Genomic DNA, 19,762 nt, shown 5'->3' with positions numbered 1-19,762 from the left:
AATCTGCATGGTGTTTTGAGGTCCTAATAACATTTTGTTCAAAGCAATTCTTAAAATTATACAGAAGAGGGAGTGGCCTAACCCAGAAAGGTTGTTTGTTTGTTTGCTTATTTTGTTTGATTTAAAAAAAAATTAATATGAACCATACTGGGCGAACAGTGGCTTAGTGGTTAGCACGTTCGCCTCATACCTCCAGGGTTGGGGGCTCGATTCTTCCCCGTCCAGGGTGTACCCCACCTTGTGCCCCATGCTCCCTGGGATAGGCTCCAGGTTCCTTGTGACCCATTAGGATAAGCGATATAGACACTGGATGGATGGATGGATTGATGAACAATACCACCGGGTTCCCAGAAACACTTGTGCAATGATTATTTTTGTTTGTACCTGCTCAAGATGTTTTCTAACTGTCACACCAACACCAGAATCCACCGAGAACATCACGTAACAGATTGGCCTACAACACCCAACACCTCTCCCCGCCTGCACATTCACACTCACCCAAATATTGATGAGAGTTACCTGTTCCCAATCACATAGACCCTATACAAACACAGACTCTCACAAAGGAACTTTGCCAAATAATGCTCAGTGTACGTTAACCTGAGTTACCAATCCTCTGTTTACGTGTTTAGACATTCTGGTTTTTGCATTTTGGATTTTTCGTGTGTTTTCTGATCACCGGACTTTCTGCCTGTCTCTGTTCACAATATTGCTTCACTCTTTTGGATTTGTCTGCCCGTTTTTTTTTTTGTTGTTGTTGTTGTTTTTTTATGAACACAATGTCATTTTTGCCCAGTGTCTTTCTGATAGTGGAGTCATGAACCTTTATTGATGCAAGAGAAGCCTGTAGTTCCTTTGATTGTGTTCTTATCTCTTTTGTGACTTCCTGGATGAATAGTTGCTCCTGGAGGAATTCTGGATGATCGGCCACTTCTCGGAAGGTTCACTACTCTGCCAAGTTTTTCCATTTGGAGATAACGGCTGTCACTGTGGTTCTTTGGAGTCCCAGCGCCTTTGAAATAGCTTTGTAACCCATCCCAGACCGATGTAGTTCATTCACTTTCTTCCTCATCATTTCTGGAATTTCTTTACATTTCTGGCACAGTGTGTCACTGGGTAAGACCTTTTAACCAACTTCATGCTGTTGAAAAAGTACTATTTAAGTGTCGATTTGATTGAACAGAAGAAATCAGGATGAAATCAGCACTGTATATGACCACTAGCTCACTTCCAAATGAAAGTAGTAACTTTCAACACTTGTGACTTTTTTGTCACATCCTATGAGATCCCAGCCCTGATGTCTCAACTAGATATCCTGTGAACCGTTTTTGGCAAGTTTTATTTAAAAAAATAAATAAAAAATAGAAGAAGAATAGTGTTTCTCCTATTCTTATGTGTTTGAACCTGTTCATGCATGATCTGTTCATTCTGAATAATGCATTTGCATTTTGTTGCATCCCCTAATTCATACAAATGTGTTTTAAGCATAATAAACCCACTGACTATCACTACAGATTATCCATACATATTCCTCCATGTTTGTCAGTCATCTGATTTCTGTAGCTGGAGTTCAGCTTTCCAAGCAGACCGCATAGACTGCATTGCAAACAATTCAACACCATAGTGACACAATGACACAGTTTGTCTGCTAGACTAGATTTAACTCTTTTGGCCACAAATCCTGTGAGCAGCTGTTTCTGAATTAGGCGCCCCGTCAGCTGGAGGCATGTCAGTCAATTTGACAGGCAAAAATCAATGATCGACTTCAGACAAAATGGTTTTCTCAGCAGCAGCTTGGTCTGATGCCAGGCTAAACATTCAGATTCACATGAAGCTCAGAGAAATGCTTTGACGCGGATCAAACGACGTGTATTGCCGCAGTCTGACTGACACTGTAAGAACAAACGTGTCGAGACCGTTAGCTGCACTATTTCAACACAGATTTTTGAAGTGTAATCAAAATGCACAAGTGGTAGATTTTAGGTTTCATTCCTACCTTCCAAGGACAAGAAGACAGACTGTCCATTAGCTGTACCACATGGCTGGAGGTGGCTGTTTAAAGTTGAAAGTTGAGTCAGAGTATCACGTTATTTTACCTCCATAAGTCGAGAGCACAATAGTTTACTCCATCAATAGGATCCCTTCTATCCACCTGCAAATTTCCTTTGCCCTTGTATGTACAAAAACATAAACTCAAATCTGTTATGCTTGTACATACAGGTGCATCTAAAAAAAAATAAAAATAGAATATCGTGGAAAAGTTCATTTTTTCTGTAATTATTTCAAAAAGTGGAACTTTCATATATTCTAGATTCATTACACATAAAGTGAAATTTTTTTTGTTTTAATCTCGATGATTACGGCTTACAGCTCACGGAAATCAAAAATCCAGTATCTCAAAAGAAAAAAATGTAGTCGTGCAATCCCTACTCCGGACCAGGATTAAACGGTTACAGAAGATGAATAAATGAAACACATGATTAAAGGTTATTCCGTACATTGGAATTTCAAATGTGTGCATGCAGGGTGTTTTAAAAAAAATAAAAAATTCATTTTTTGCGTGAACAAAGCAAATCCTTTGTTGCACAAATAGAATGGATATAAGTGCGCACATGCATTTTTTTGTTTGAGAGCTAAATAAATCTATGTTAGAGCAGAAGGAATCCTGCTCATGGATTAAACTGCATCCTCGACTTTTGGCAGTAAAATAAGAACAGATTACAGTGCCAGAAAAGACTGAAGCTCCCCTGAAGGCATTGCTGATTTGTTTGTTCCTAGTTGTGGACAATTCTATTTACCCCTGCACCCAGAAGCGAAAGCAACAGAGGCACAGTGATAAACATGGATTAAATCCTGCTGCATTCAAGTGTGGTTCTGCAGACTTTTCACTGTTGCAGGCAAGGAATAATGGTGGTTCCATGCCACTTCCTCTGGTAGGTCTATTGGACTAGCGAAGGAGTAAAAATGCTTATCCATAGTTTTAGACATGGCCATTTTTCCCCGTATGCATGCAGTATATTAATGCCATTTAAAACAATTTACAATTCCCTCATCAGCTTGGGGTAGTCTTCTCAACTACCAGTTCCTTCCCTTTGTACGTCAGGACGTCAAATCAACATGGCTGCCCACACTGTAAACAATGTAAAGTCCCCTTTCTCTACGTTTGAATAAGTCTATCACAGTTTTAGCTTTAGATCAGCTAATATACAGACATAGTACTTGGCTAAACCTATAAAATTGACAATACTAATCGCTGCTTTGAGAAGGTAATCATCAACATTAGAGTTATCACTCATATGACTAATGTTAGCTAGCTAGCTTGTTGCTACACTACTTGGTGTTCTCCATTGTTGTTGCTGTGCTATAATTTCAGTCCAAAATGTTACATGAATGTTTGAAGTTCACTATAGTAGAACAATACCCATAACCACAAAGGCCTGTAACTGTATGTGTAGTTAAAGTAGCTTTTTAATGAGATTTACATACTATGATAGAGCGAAGAAAAGACAAACATTCTTGGAAGCATCTTCATTTTGTTTTACTTTGCATGTTGAAAGTGCCTTAAAAGTGGTTAAAAGTTTCCACTTACAAGGCACTCTCAATGCAGCATTTGTCAGAACACACTGTAGGTACAGTACTTGGCTGACTATGGCTACTCTACCTGGCAGACGTATTACTTGCACAAATAATGGTATCATTTGCTGAAGCTTATGAAATGATTCGACTTGGTACATCTAGAACATATTGGATACATATTGAATGCAGATGTTGAAATGTAAAAAAAAAAATGACAAAATGTGCTTACTAGGACAGAATTATGTTCACGGTATACACGGAAAGCATATGGCCAATTAACTACAAATGCAATTCTGTTTTACAATCTGAATCCAGCTTTCATTTACAAGCGTTCTGATTGTTCAGAAGAACAATACTGCTTGATTTATACAGGTCTCTAGATCTATGCATAAAGTATATTACGGTCTCAGTGGGCCCTCTCTGGAGAATAAACAGATTATAATATGTGTTGTAGATTTGAAAGGATAGGTCCACTAGATAACCTCAAATGCATGTGTAGTTCTAAGTAAAGATCTACCATCTTCCAAGTGAGTGAAGAAATTTGGAGTTATCCACAACCACAATTATTTAACCATTGGCATGAGGCTATTGGCATGTGTGCGCCAAAACCACCTCTGGTGTTTATTGCCAAAAAGCTTTATTTTGGTTTCATGTGACCATAGAACCCAATCCCATTTGAAGTTCCAGTAGTGTCTGGCAAATTGAACACGCTCGAGTTTGTTTTTGGATGAGAGTAGAGGCTTTTTTTTTTTTTTGAAACCCTTCTGAACAACTTGTGGTGATGTAGGTGACTTCGGATTGTAGTTTTGGAGACTTTCTGACCCCAAGGCGCAACTAACTTCTGCAGTTCTCCAGCTGTGATCCTTGGAGATTTTTTTGGCCACTCAAACCATCCTCTTCACAGTGCATAAAGACGATATAGACACGCGTCCTCTTCCAGGTTGATTCATAACTAGTTGACTGGAACTTCTTAATTGTTGCCCTGATGGTGCAAATGTGCATTTTTAATGCTTGTGTTATTTTCTTATAGCCGCTTCCCATTTTGTGAAGCTCAACAACCTTTTGCCGCACATCTCAACTATACGCCCTGGTCTTACCCATTGTTATGAACGACTAAGGGTATTTGGCCTATGTGTCACCTCATATTTATACACCTGTGAAACAGGAAGTCATGGTTGAACAATTTCCTGTTCAACCAAATTTAAAATACCAATGGGAATATACTTGAAATTTATTTTTCTCATATGAATTCATAGTGGAGCCAATAATTGTTTCACACCTATATTTAACAAAGATTTTTTTTTAACAAACCTGTGTTGTGTTTGCAATTGTTTGATATCCATGACAGCAGAGTATTTTTGTGAATTTTTTGAACAAAAGATCGAAAGGTTAAACAATAAGGACAATTTTTCACAGCCTTCTTTGTTCATATTTACCAACCAAGGGTGCCAATATTCGTGGAGGGCATTGTATACATTAGATGTTGTAATACAGCCAAGATGAAACCACATGTAGTGCATGCAGTATAATACAGCAGGGGAAAAATAGTGCACACAATGCAATAATGTTTAACACTGCATTGGAGACACTGTGTGCAGCTGCAGGGGTGTGAAATATTCCCAAGCTTAATTGCTCATAATATGACCAGTATGTCGCCGTTAAGCCAGAATAAGTAAACCCATCACTCGTTATGAAGAGATACAAAATGCGCACGTCTGTGTTTTATGTATGAACTTGGAGGTTATGGTTTCATTTAAACTGCAACGTGTTTTACTCTAAGTGCATCACAAATCCAAGGAGTAACAACTTTGCAACATAAAGCATCGAGTGTCAGTGTGTGGGGGGGGGGGGGGGGGGGTATGCATAGCAGCACCATATAATAATGATAATGAGTCTTTATTAGTCACATGTACAGTAGAGCACAGTGAAATTGTTTTCTTTGCATACCCCAGGCTGTCAGGAAGTTGGGGTCAGAGCGCAGGGTCAGCCATAATACAGTGCCCCTGGAGCAGAAAGAGTTAAGGGCCTTGCTCAAGGGCCCAACAGTGGCAGCTTGGCAGTGCTGGGGCTTGAACCCCCAACCTTCCAATCAGTAACCCAGACCCTTAACCACTAAGCCACCACTGCCCTCCTTATGTATATATACATCATATAAATGTATTAATTGTATCCTTATTAGAATTCACATTTCTCCAAACAAAACAACATTAATTGCACCATCATAAAAAATACATTTGCACCTGAGATATTAAAGCAAGGCCGTTTTCAGACATTTGTGCTTTTCTTTACTTATTTAAACCGTCCATGTTGGCATTTAGCTACAGAAAACACTTTTTGTTTGTGTACTGTTTTATTTTTTTGTTGTTGTTGTTGTTGTTGTTTTTATTTCAAGCAAATTGCCACTTACCAAAGACAAAATTAAATAAATAGCTGATAAGTAACTAAGCACTGTGCCGTGAATGTAAAAATGCACTAAACCTGAAACCCCGATAAAAACAACGAGTTTGACATTTATTTCATTCACAGCATGGTTTCTGTGGTTATTTTACTCAGAGCTCAAGCATTGTGTGTTTCGTCTTCAGTAAAAAAAAAATAACTTCTGAATCCTGTTTGTTCTACAGTTTTTGTTTTCTTATAAAAGTGCTGCCTTCCTTTAATTTGCTCATAGTATCTGAGCATTAAATGTATTTTGTGGGATTTTGTAAACGTTTTTTTTTTTTTTGAAAGCCTAACATACAGTTCCCATCTTGTCTGGATGATTGTATATACTTTCAGTCTGTAGTGCAGCACGGTGAGAGATTCAAGTCGGTGTAGATGGTAATATCGGAGAAACTGCAGTCAAATAAAATAAAATGGCAGAATATGGAAAAAGCTTGACTGGTGTGGCATGTACCACGGTGTCCACCCATTGTTATTCCAGCTGAAACCATTCTCTGAAACAGCAATTCAATATGCACCATAGCTTTCAAGACAGTCAGAACCGTGCTACTGGCACTTGATTTCTGGCATATTTTCAGTTCCATTCACAGATGAAATCAGCTGGAATCCATCAGGAGAGTGTGTGTGTGTGTGTGTGTGAGAGAGAGAGTGTGTGCGCGCTCGCCAATGGGCCAATGTTGATTCATTTAAATTGGTTCAAAATTCATTTCAATTGGTTTGAAAGCTACTTGTGCTGCAACCCAAAATAAAATCATAGGCAGGATTTAAACTGTGCACGAAGAATGTGTTTAAACGTTAGAAACTCTAACACGGCCTGTGGTGAGTTTATTGTACAAGATGTGTGATGGCATATTGGTACAAGCGTGTTAAGGAAATCTGAAAAAGCGCGGCGGTGAAAAGAGTACAAACAAACTGACTTGAGTGAAATCGCTGCTACTGTAGTAATAATTCTCTTGAGTAAAAGTGATCAAGAAAATTGCCCGTGCAGTATTTACTTAACAAATGACTTTTTCATATGTCTACAATTGACAGAACGAATCTGAAAATGTTCTGTTTTCTCTTCTTTTCTCGTTCCAAACAACTAAGCTGAGCTATGCTGAAGTGCAAACCACCACAATAATCAACAGTATGTAAAGAACAGTAACGTTTGCTGCTTAGCTAACTTAGCCAAATTCTGTTGCAGCTTGTTAGGTTTCTTAGATCAGGGGTTCCCAAACGTTTCCAGGGCAAGGCCCTCCAAATGTCATTAACATTTGACTGAGGCCCCCCTTTTGCACGATGTCTTTAAAACACATTAAAAATACAGACTTCTGAATATATCCCCCTTTTTATTATTAATAATTACATCTTACATCTTTACATTACATTACATTGGGAATTGATTTGTGTGTGTGTGTGTGTGTGTGTGTGTGTGTGTGTGTGTGTGTGTGTGTGTGTGTGTGTGTGTGTGTGTTTGTCTGAGAGTGAGAAAAAGAAAACATACTAGTGGGAGGGATGGGCTTGGTGGCTCCGACCAAATTGTTGAGGCCCCCGGGCGCCCCCTAGCGGCCCCCACTTTGAAAACCACTGTCTTAGCTTGTGTAAATTCATGCACGTTTCTAGCTAAATGGTTAGCTTTCTAGCAAAGATTCCACATACACATTATCCCGAGTGTGTGCTTATAGGCTGTAGCAGCAATTAGCTATATTTACCACAACAAGTAATCACTTTTTTGTTGTTTTTTTTTTTTTTTTTGGGGGGGGGGGGATTGGGCGATTTGATGTGAACAAAAAGTACTCCAACGGGCACGTCATTCCGCCTGTCGTTTCGAGACCTTCCCCATTTGCTGAGTTCCCAAGGGTCCTCGTCACCAGCTGGCGCCACGTGGAGGACGTGATACGATTTTCTTTTCGCTACGGAACTTCAAACTGACATTTTACATTTAATATCTGAGCTTTCATACTGTAAAACTGCAAAAGATTTGCTAGCTACTAGTCTAGCTCGCTCAGCTAGCAAACGACTTATCTCTACAGCATAACTGTGAAGTGTAGATACTATGTCTCCACACATTTTGGCTCACATAATTTATAGAGTATATCATGCTGTTTCTTTTGAGGCATGTGAAATGGAAGATACCTGATAAATTGGGCCAGGGATGCTCATCAGTCTCCAGATAATACTGCTAAGTATCTGACACCTAAAATGTAGTTGTTGTTTTTTTTAATGATTTAAAATTCACACATGCTGTCTTTTAATTAGTTTATAATATTTGTCTTGTGTTAAATGCATTATTATTTTTACTCTGTAAATTTGATCAAAAATAAATGTTGCAAAGTTTTGTTTATTACAGTTTAAATGTACTCATAACAGTATTACAGTTACAGTACTATAATGAGAATACATGTAGTATTCGATTTCCTGCTGAAATCGTTATACAGTTTAAACAGTGGGGTCACTCAAAAAAGCCTCACTCTAGGTGCAGATGTTTTAACACAGGTTAAATTGCTTTTTGAAGAACCAACCCATTAGAGGCGAATGAAAAATGAAATGGTACTTCTGCATTGTTTTGATAATGTAAAGCTCGCACTGCTGTGCAGCGTTATTTTTCTTTTAATGTCGTCGTCTTGGGTCGTAAGATTTCTCATTATGTTCCACCCCTAATTTGTGCCAAGTTAGTGTCTTTGCAACAGTACAAGTTTGCCAGTCTCTTTACTATAATTGTCTATGAAGTGTGTAGATGAGCTTAACATACCCATGGGGCTAGCGTACTTTAGTCTGCCACATCATATTGATGAAAATATTTCTACATTATCCACGCTTCCATATTCTAATCAGGTTCTCCTCATTTCCTAATTTTCGTCAATGGCAGAAATAGCTTGGAGCAAGGTTGGCTTTTGAAAGTGCTCCGCTTTATGCAGTTCAGAAGAAAATGTCTATAATTCGGGGACTCGAGACAAAGTTCACAGTAATAAGCATAATGTGAGAGTCAAATTAATGATGTGACTGTAATATGTCCCGGTAATATCCTGGATGATACATGAAGGTTTAGTGTTTGATCTTTATTATGTATTATGTTGAATTCTCGAATCTGATTGGTGCATAACACAGCATGGCACGGACAGTAGTGCCGGCGTAGGTATATATTATATGGTTCTGCAATGTACAGCTAATTCATGTGGAATTTAAGGATCACACCATGCTGTCATTGATTAGTTTTCTATAACAGCATGCCCTATTGTACTTTGTTTGTTTGGGGTTTTTTTACATAATTTAATGTGCCAAGTTAGACTCAGCTTAAGCATATTGATATGGCCTACACCACGCTATAAAAAGACTGTGAGTGTTTTGGAAGAGCCTCACTATGGTCAAAGATTTCCGCCTTGATGTGTGATGGGTTTTCATCTCACAGCTTCTCTGACTCAACTTTGATGATGGCTGTATTGCAGCTCTCTGTCCAGTACTGCCAAGAATGTTCTTGATGCACTTTCAAAGTTCTCCAGCTCTTTGTAGATTTGTGGAAGTAAACCCGCAGTGCAAGGATAATTTTGGGTTTTAGTGCAATTAGATCATTTTGCCAAATATTAGCTGTAGTGAAAATAGTAGCATTGAATATTATGGGGTGGCACGGGTGGTGCTGTAAGAGGAGCACAGTGACTTAGTGGTTAGCATGTTTGCCTCGTACCTCCAGGGTTGGGGTTTCGATTCCTGCCTCCGCTCTATGTGTGTGTGGAGTTTACCCTGATGTTCTCCTTGTATTCTGGGTTCCTTCCCCAGTCTAAAGCCATGATGTTGTAGGCTGAGTGATGTTTCCAAATTGTCCGTAATGTGTGAATGTGTGGGCGATTGTGCCGTCCAGGGTGTCCCCTGCCTCGTGTCCCACCCGAGTTCCCTGGGATAGCCTCCAGGTTCCCTGTGACCCTGTGTAGTATAAGCGGTATGGAAAATGGATGGATGGTGGTGTAGAGGTAGTAGTGCCACTTCTAAGCTCCAGGATCCCTGGTTTCCTCTCACCTCCCAAAAACATGCAGGTAGGTGGATTGGCTATTTTAGTGTATCATTGTGTGCATGGTGCCCTGCGATGAACTGGCCATTCTCCCAAGTGTCCTCCCACCCCCGCCCCACAGACTCCAGATCCACCACAACCCTGACCAAGATAAAGCACTCTCTGAAGATTAAACAATGAATGGCTAGTCTTTTTGGTGTAACTCAGACAAGTTCAGTTGAACAGTTGAACGTGATTCTTTTTAGCATCTGCATACAAGAAGGAAGTCACTGTTGATGGAGTGATTTAATAAAGTTTGCCATTTGAAAAGCGAGTCTGTATTTGAAAACCGAGTCTATCTGTCTGTAGATAATAAAAACAAAACGGTGCAGTTTCAGCAATAAAACGTTCCCATCAATGAAAAAGTTAAGAGCCAACTTACCTTAAATACTTCAAAACTGCTTCTTCGTCCGTTTCATAGGATGTCGACTCATGCAAGCTCGTCATGATTACACACTGATGAATTATCTGGCATGTGCCAAGTCTTTGGGCTCCGATCTCTATTTATCCTATCCATGTTCTCTTTTAATAAATGATAAAAATTTGTTAAAAATGAGAAAAATAATACAAAAGTATACAATTTTCCTATGATGGAAATGTCATCGTAGCTACTAACTTGACACACCTCTGAAGAAATGGATCACTGGTCAACAATCTGTAAATGTACATGAATATTAAAGTCTATACAGGAATTTATACATGATGACCAAAAATGTTTTTTAATCTACGTGCATAGGAAATCTCTAGATTATACAGGAAATATGTTCAAATAAACATTAAATAACTGTTATAGTTAATGTATTATGTAAGGAATAACAAACACTGGGGTGACATGAAATGGCCCGATGTGAAGCACATCCCGAAGTGTATTAATCCTCTCATAACACAGCGATTAGATTTGATGCCAGTGATTATTAACGAATGACACGTTGTGCTTTTTAAATGTTTGCAGTTACATATAATGTTTTTTTTTTTTTTTTAAAAAAACAGGTTAGTTCCTGAAACCATAAACTCCTCTATCCTGAAGGAAAATTTACTGACTGCTACAAAGCGTAGACACTGGAGACTCCTTCCATAAATCATAAAAAATAAATAAATAATAAAACATCTAACAGGAACCCTCAACACATCACTGATGATACATCATGATGACACACCATATTTTTTTAAGTAATAGTTTGTTTCTTCAATCCGTTATTAATTAGTCTTAGATTATATAAACATTCGCCATAATCTCTGTCTATGAGCTGTTACTATGGAAACAATAACGTATTAGAACGAGCATATTAACATAAACCTATCATTTCTGTTCCAGTTGGAACCACTGTGTGCTGTTGTAGAAAATGAGTCCACACTTTCTGATTGGAGAATTCAAAACTGCTGTAGTGTCATACTAAGATAAAACATTGTCATGATGTCTTTTTTTTTTTTTTTTTGACATATTTCAATTTCCTGATTGATAGGAGTATCTTTTTAAGGAAAATAATATGGTAGAAAGTTTATATTCTTTTTAAAAGTATATATTTATAAATGTATATCATAACTGAGAAACTCTCATGAAAAAAAATTTGCAGCTCAGAGATAATATACTGAATCATAGCCCTGATTAAGTTTAAAGAAAGACAGCAGGCAATACAGCGGCATACGCTGGCTCTGCATGGTTCATTCAAAACCAACACGGCTTCAGATGCTCAAATTGCAGAGGCTGTCTGAACAAGCAGATGGGACAAGGAATGGTTGTTAAACTGCTCTTGACTATACACAAGTACTGTAATTCATTTTGTGCTTCTGGATGTTTCTGTTCTGTTCTTTGTGGTGAAAACTGGCTGATCCTCAAAGCACTTACATCCATTGAAGGATTAGCTGTGAGTGTAAATGTCTGGTGCACTCAGCAGTGAGACTATTAGGGGACATTTTGGCCCAGCCCATCAATAGCCAACCAATCACTCTGCTCTTTCTTTCAGGTTTGCTCTAATGTTATAATGAATGTCCCCCATTTGAACATGATTTCTGGTTAGTCTCTGTGCAGAGTTTCTCCAGTTCTCGCCGTGTCTTCTTGGGTTTCCTCCCACCCACCCCTCAAAAACAAGCCAGTCGGTGGAGATTGTATGTATGTCAAATCGGCTATAATTTGAATACGTGTGTGCATGGTGTCCTGTGATGGTCCGAAGTCGCATCCTGGGTGTATTTCCGCCTCACACCCAGTTGTTCCTGGGATAGACTCCAGATCCACTCCTAACTTGACCAGGATAAATCACTTACTAAAGATGAATGAATGAATAAACTCTGTGAATTCCACATATAGAATTATGCTGTGACCAAGACAAGTATTAATCAACTCAACATTATTTTGTATTTTAAATTCTCTACAGTATTCCTAATGAATCTTCAAGGGTGGTTTAGTGGTGAGCACTTCCAGGGTTGGGGATTGAAATCCCACCTCTGAGCTTGCATGTTCTCCCCATCCTATGGGGCTTTCCTCTGGGTAATCGAGTTTCCTCCCCCAGTCTAAAAACATGTGTTGTAGGCTGATTGGCATTTACAAATGTCAGTAGTATGTGAATGTGTGCGATTGTGCTCTGTGATGCCCAGGGTGTCCCCAGCCTTGTGCCCCGAGTTCCCTGGGATAGGCTCCAGGCTCCCCCACGACCGTGTAGGATAAGCAGTACGGAAAATGGATGGATGGAATCTTCAAATCTGCTGTGCAGGTTTCTCACTGCTTCTACTACATTCTAAATGAAAAATGTTTTAAACTGTTGATTTATTTAGTCATCTTTAGCAACCGCTTTATCTTGGTTCTGGCAGCGATTTGAATAGTTTTTCATGTTTTAAGTAAAAACTACTTATTAAAATGCATTTAAATTCAGAAATGTAAACTAAGTTAGAAACAAATTTCAACCATGAGCCTTCATCAAAAGACAAATATATATATATATATATATATATATATATATATATATATATATATATATATATATATATATATATGCATTCAATCTAGTGTGTCCAAAGTTTTGACTGGTGGTATAATATCTTGAGAATACATTTTAAAACCTTCAGAGAATGTGTGGGGAAGTCATTAAACAGCAAAACACCAAAAACCTCCCACTCTGTGGCCTAGCCCCCCAAATACACAATCTTGTGGCCCATTTTAGAGCTGCAGCTTTGTAGGTTGTATTTCCTGCTGTCACGCTTGCCGTAACACTTGGACAGAGCATGGTTTCGACAGGAGATTTCTGACTCATCCAGTGACTTAGTGTATTTGGTGTGGTATTTTGCCCGCATCTTCCAGTTCTGTGATTCACCTTCCCACAGCAAATCAATGTGTAAAAATTGAGCCCCATAATTTGGTGTCAGAGTGGTTTCTCCCATCGGTGAAGCATGTTTCGCACTGATGCACCAGTGCCACCATGTGGTTGTCTATTTTGCAGGGTTATACACTCCGCTTCACACTGTCCTACAAGCAGCGATAGTTTTGAGTGCTGCAATCTGTTACAGACCACGGGATCTCGCCCAAGTAAGTGTGCAAACACAATCAATATTATTCCATAGGGTGAAAAGATACATCATGAGGTGACATCTTGTAAACATGCTTGGGTTGGGTTGGGTTGGGTTGGGTGGGTTGGGCGACGATTTATGGATTGCCTGAGTTTCCATAGAAACATGACTTCTAAGCAAATCATTTCCAGTGATTAAATATGCACAATTTAATTAAAAGTCAAATTCGAAATCTAAACAACCTCAATTTTCACTATATTTTAATTATTTTAATAAAATTCCCATTGAAGTGCAGTGACTGCTCGAGTAGTTTCATCATCAAAATGAGATGGTTAGAAAAGAAAGTATTTTTACTTGGTATTACATCTGAAACGGTTAATCATCTTGTGAAGGCAGAGAAGAAGGATAATGAAAAGCAAAACTGGAGCAAGGTGAAAATGAATCTGCTTTGTGCTAAAGAGATCTATGACAGTAAGAATCGACTAAACTCATTCGACGTTCCTAAAAAATATGGCATGCAGATAAACATCACAGACCGAACCTGGAACAAGGCTCCAGTCTGTGCAAGACATTCGATGTACATGGAGTGCGTGGAACATCTTGTGATGGGGTACACAGGCGTGATTTAAAATGCTGATGCAATTCAAAAAGGCCTGACTGCTGTTATTGCTTTTGTGCATTCATGGACTGAACGTGCGTGCATATGTGTGTGTGTGTGTGTGTGTGTGTGTGTGTGTGTGTATGTGTGTGCATGTCATATAAGCAACACAAGCACAACGCCGTGAAAATGATTACTACATCTGTTTTAATAACACAAATGTAGGCAGAAGGTCATGAAGGTGAGGAAAGGAGAGGACATAAAAGGAGAAGAGGTTTATCTGAAGTGCTGTAGCAGAAACCCAGCACTCTGTGGGCCATCCTTCCAAATGCCTCAAGATTCCACCACCTGACGGAAAGTGCAGCTTTTATAAAATAGAGATAAAATAGAGTAAACATCAAAACACTGGCCATTTTTCACCAAAGGACCTCCAGGCAGAGGCAGCCAAATCCATTAGAAACCCACACCGCTTAAGCAAGCCAGATGCCAAACTGTTTAGCACTTCATTTTGTAGGTGGTGGAAAAGGAATCTAATATAATCTGACACCCTCTCTCCTAAGCTTTCACTCTTTATTTACTTTACTCAATTCATTAGATCCTATAAATCCATGCAATGTCAATGATGAAAAATGGCATCTTTTTAATGTAACTTTCAATATACCGTTATTCTGTTTTCTGCTGCTTCTTTTTGTCCAGAATAGGACGGCTTACTTCCTCCGGGAAGGAGCCGGGGACTTCATGCCAGCTGATTTGACACCTGAGGATAGGGCTGTGGTCTTGGCGGGGGCAGGAGCAGGGGTGGGGCTAGACACCTTGGGGGTAGGGAGTACAATGGGCTGAGTTGCGGGCAATATTTTCTTGGGTGCAGGTGAGGGCTTGATGTCAGGCAACTTGTCGCCATGCTTGTAGACACTGACAATGACGTCCACTGACTCGCCACCGTATCTGTTCTGCACGCACATGGTAAACTTGCCTGAGTCATCTAGGCTCACGCCCTTGATGGTGAGGCTGGCGAACTTGCCTGAGTCCAGAGAGATCACATACTGGTCACCCGGCTCCACCTCCTGGTCATTCTTGAACCAGGTGATCTGTGGTTTTGGGTCACCACATACTGTGCAGGTCAGGCTCAGGGTCTACAGAGAACCAAGCATGGAGAGGATGTAATAAATGATTATTAAACAAAGGGATTTTTAATCTAAATACATCTGGTGTTCATAGAACAAGTGATTCAGAAGTTACGGATGTGTGCAAAACATGCTGAAAAACATCAGACCCAATGTACATAAAAATCTAGCGGGCGTTTCACTCTGTTTAATCACCTGTGTGGCACCGAGAGGCTGCTTGATTCTACAGTCTGGACTAGAACGCAATCAGCCCCGGCATTCCTTCTTCATGCCTTTTTTTTTGTATTTGTTAACAGGAAATAATCTGATGTGGATGTCAACAACGAAGGACAGTGTGTTTATTCTGTATACAGTATACTGTATTAATAACAACAACTATCATCCAGTTTTCCCAAAGGCAAGGCAGTGTGTCTAGCCTATTTATGATAAAAAGACTTTTCAGAATATTTCCCTAAGAATTTTCTAGTAAACATTCTGCTAGGACGTGTAACTGATACTCATCCGGTGCGCTCACTAACAGATATAAACAAGGTTGCTCATTTGGACTCATAATGCTCCTGTGGCTATAATAATGGACCTGCTCCAGCAAGACCTTGGGATCTCTTTAACAATGACCATCTTACCCACTCTGTCTATCATTAAGGGAGCTCTTATTAGAGCACTGTCCATTGTAAGAGTCCTGCTAATGTCCCACGTGGTAGCTGCTTGCCTTTTAATGGGACCTAACATGGACTTACTGCATTCACTTGGTGTTAAAGAAATAGAGAGAAAGGGGGTTGGGGTGGGGGGTTGCAAGTCCTTGACATTTCCACTGTTGTCTATTCAGATGGATCCATTGAATAGACAACATTCCTTGCAGCTTCCTCAACAGTGGATTACAAGGCCAGAGACAGTGAAGGAGTATCATCCACCACCCCCCAAGCACACGCCATCCGTAATGAAGAGAGGAGATGATCCTCTGGCTTGTTCACACACCACCACACACCATTCGGGATCACTACAAAACTGCCCTGTGGTGTCTAGGATCACTAATGCAATCGCATCATTACCACAGGGGCCAAATTAATGGTCTGCAAAATGTAGAACAAAATTCACTACTACCCAGTGCCAGCTGTGCTGATTCTTTCAGTGCAGTTTTCCTCCAAATCCAAACCCATTTCAATGCCCAAACAAACAGTGATGGCTCGTCCATTGGGGCAGGAGGCGCACCATGTATTGTATAGCAGCCATTTATCAAACATTAATCTTCCTAAACTTCAAAACTCAATGCATTTTAAATTATATCAAACTATTAATAACCTCTTTTAAGAGACCAACAATGTAAAACAATAACAACCAAAAAAACCTGCTATTTGACAGATATAAACAAATGTTCTGTTGATTTCCTGGCCTTTTTATATATTGTATAATGGTGGGGAATTGCTCTGACTGCCCCATTTAGAATTTTTTCAACAATGGTCAAAATAAAGATGGAAGAATGTGCTGAAAGAGGTCCATTGGGGAAGGAATCCCGCTGCCTCGTGCACGCTCTATGAACATTTTGAGTGTGGGAGGAACAGAGGATAGGAATGTTAATGACAGGATTGCCAGGATTGTGAAATTTATAGTTGCAATCAAAATTACTCAACCCTGGCATGGAAACCTTCTGCGTTTAGTACGCGCCATACTGTGCTCACTGAAACCTCAGTTCTTGTTGCCACTGTCTTCCTGCAGGTGTTTTGCAGTCACTCGAGGGATTTTCACAACTTGCCTTCTCAGAAATCTGGTTGCAGCCATTGATAGCTTCCTTTTTATGCCCCGTCCAAGTATTTCATTAACTTTCTGCCCCTAGCCAGTTCAGTTATTTCATATATTTTCTTCCCCTAGCCAGGTGTGTTTGAGACAACGCCTGTTTTGCATATTTGTGCTGTTGAGGGAGTCTGTTCAGGCGTTTGAATAATTTTGAAACTACAGAAGTCACTATAAGTTGCATTCTGAGTTGAATTTGGGAACCATTTAAATTGTTTTTGTTTGATTTGTCCACTGCAAACAGCCAAAGGCTGACATTTTGACAATAAACCTGATTTGTAATGGTGGTTGAATAATTTTGATTGCAACCGTATGTGAAATTGGCTAATTTAAAAATATTCCGCAGCCAACAGGATCTTGTTTTATATCAAATAATCGTAATGTAATACATTTCTGCAAAGCAAGGCTGCTGATGTCTTTAGTGTTTATGTTATGGTACACCAATGCTGAGATGATGCCAAACCTTTTTTTCCATGATGGTTGCAACATCAGGAAGACCGCCAATGACTTTGCCACGATCTGAAAATACAAACGTTGCACCCCAGTCAGACTGAAGGATGTAATTATATCAATAAAAAGAAGCTGTGACAAGCGCCGAGGACTTGAATGAGCGTACTCACTCTTTTCAGCATATGCTTCCGCTCTGAAAAGCAACAGAAGAATGGCGTTGTTAGCAGGCTCATTAGCGCACATGCTAATATTTTATCCACACACTGACATGTACCACACATGCTCTGCATTTCTAAACACTGAAGGGAAGGCAAGCGAAGCAAGCAGCATCCCAAGCAATGATTATCTTACTTGAGTCTCTGGAACTCTGCATAGGCATTATCATAGACTAGAGGGGTGGATAAAAGGCAGAAAGAAGATAAATGTTAAGCACAGTCTAAATGAGACATGAGCAAGAGAAAAATTACTTAACATTAGAACCCTCTAAGGGACAGTATAGAATTATTTTTTTTTTTTAGATCTCATTATTGTAATAGCTATGTTTTGCTGCATTGCAAGGTATCATAGTTTTTTTATTTCCTAATTAATTACTGTCTTTGCTCTACTGATTGCAAGTGCTCTCGGGCAGCACACACGACAGTCTGCGGACTAACTGCTGCCAAAGCCAGGATCTGCACCTTTGATACATTGTTACCAATACCTCACGACTGGAATTACCTAAGGAATGTAGGAGCTTTTTAAAAATGGTTCCCGAGATTAGATGACGTGCCAGATCCTTGGGCAACACCACTCTCGAATACCATTCCACATGGAGCTTGGAGTTGGCCACTTTCAATTAATGTTGTTTGTTTGTTCCAGTGTCTGAAACCCCATGTGAGGGAGTGCTGTTTTGCAAATGCATTATGTTTATTCAGAGATCAAATAGGGTACACAGTTAAAACCTTTCTCTCAAGTTTGTTTTTAATTAGACCTTTGCCTTTAAACTAGAGCTGCAACAACTAATCGATAAAATGGATAATAATCGATTATGAAAATCGTTGTCAACAAATCTCATTATGGCAAGGGGGAGATTTACTCATTACGTTACTTCTGTTCCGAAAACACGCTTCGGAGAGTAAATACTAAAGTTGTGTCCCAGATGATGTACTATACACTTACACTATGCACTCTACTAGTGTATGAATTTTAGAAAGGTAATATTGTCTCAAATGGAACACGAGCGGTTTCCCAGTCAGTGGTACTTGAGGTCATACGCATGTAATGTGACGCCACTAGCTTTGGCAGATACGCAGAGTCAACAACAACGACTTTCTTCAGTTTACTGTTTATGTCAGTGTTACCTTTTATTCCTATCATGACCTCAGTCACCATCAGACGGAGCCGAAATCGTCAAGTGACTGAGGAAGAAAGTGCGTGACCTCCAAGTCCTCTGAGGCAGGGCCGCATTTTATATTAAACACCGAGGAGAAGATCAAACTTTACAAAGCGGAGCTTGTGTAGCATGGAAGCACGACAGTGATGCACGAGCACAAACTCTTGTTTGTATCCAAAGTACTCCACTGTGTGTAAGGCTTAGTGAAACTGGTGCAAGTTGTTTAAAAGATTTATTTGAATTCCAGTTTATTGTCATTATAAACTCATTATTTGTGCACTTGCAGTGTAACTTCTGTCGTTTATTATAACGGAAGTGATCTATTGGTAACGAGGTAACGTTGCTCCTCACTCACAATGTAGACGTGGTGATAAACAGTGGGAGGGCAAGTAAGATCTGTAATGTCTAATTAAACACTACAATCAAAAGTAAACAGAAGTAAAACAATATGCCAAAAGGCAGTGAGTAACAGAAACCACAAGGTGCAGTGAAAGTGAGTTTTTATTATTAATTTAGGACTGTAGTTTAATTCAGTGCTTTTTGTTGTGCATCCATAAAAAGTAACGCATAAATACTATTATATAATATAAACATATATATATTTATTTATTTATATAAGTATTTATTCATATTTTTTTTATGGATGCACAAAGAGTACTGAATTAAACTAAGCTACAGTCCTAAATGAATAATGTATATTCTGGTGTGTGTACTGGGTTCTTTACAGTCTTATACATTTGTACAAACAGTTGTGTAAAATTTTAGTCTTAAGTTTATATTTGTAACACTCAGTTTGTGGATTTTATTTTAAATAAATCGATTAATCCGATTAATCGGAAAAATAATCGGCCGACTAATCGATTATTAAAATGATCATTAGTTGCAGTCCTCCTTTA

The 19,762-nt window shown here is 39.2% G+C and overlaps 1 protein-coding gene across 2 annotated transcripts in view; it reads right to left on the bottom strand.

Annotated features, from left to right (window-relative positions):
• Positions 1-14,316: 14,316 nt before the first annotated feature.
• The window catches only part of myom2b (myomesin 2b), a 34,905-nt gene continuing 29,459 nt past the window's right edge, over positions 14,317-19,762 (bottom strand). The window contains exons 33-37 of one of the 2 annotated variants that reach the window (XM_017465018.3): positions 17,846-17,882; positions 17,665-17,687; positions 17,508-17,563; positions 14,794-15,265; positions 14,317-14,480 (exon numbers count right to left, since the gene is read on the bottom strand). In XM_017465018.3, coding sequence (XP_017320507.1) covers positions 14,840-15,265; positions 17,508-17,563; positions 17,665-17,687; positions 17,846-17,882 — 542 coding nt within the window. In that variant the 3' untranslated portion in view covers positions 14,317-14,480; positions 14,794-14,839. Of the gene's footprint in view, positions 15,266-17,507; positions 17,564-17,664; positions 17,688-17,845; positions 17,883-19,762 lie in introns of both variants that reach the window. The other variant, XM_017465017.3, reaches the window with a different exon arrangement.

This window comes from Ictalurus punctatus, chromosome 3, assembly GCF_001660625.3.
Source record: "Ictalurus punctatus breed USDA103 chromosome 3, Coco_2.0, whole genome shotgun sequence".
NCBI lineage: Eukaryota > Metazoa > Chordata > Actinopteri > Siluriformes > Ictaluridae > Ictalurus > Ictalurus punctatus.
The sequence above is the reverse complement of the archived record's forward strand: the minus strand, read 5'-3'. Positions and strand labels throughout refer to the sequence as shown.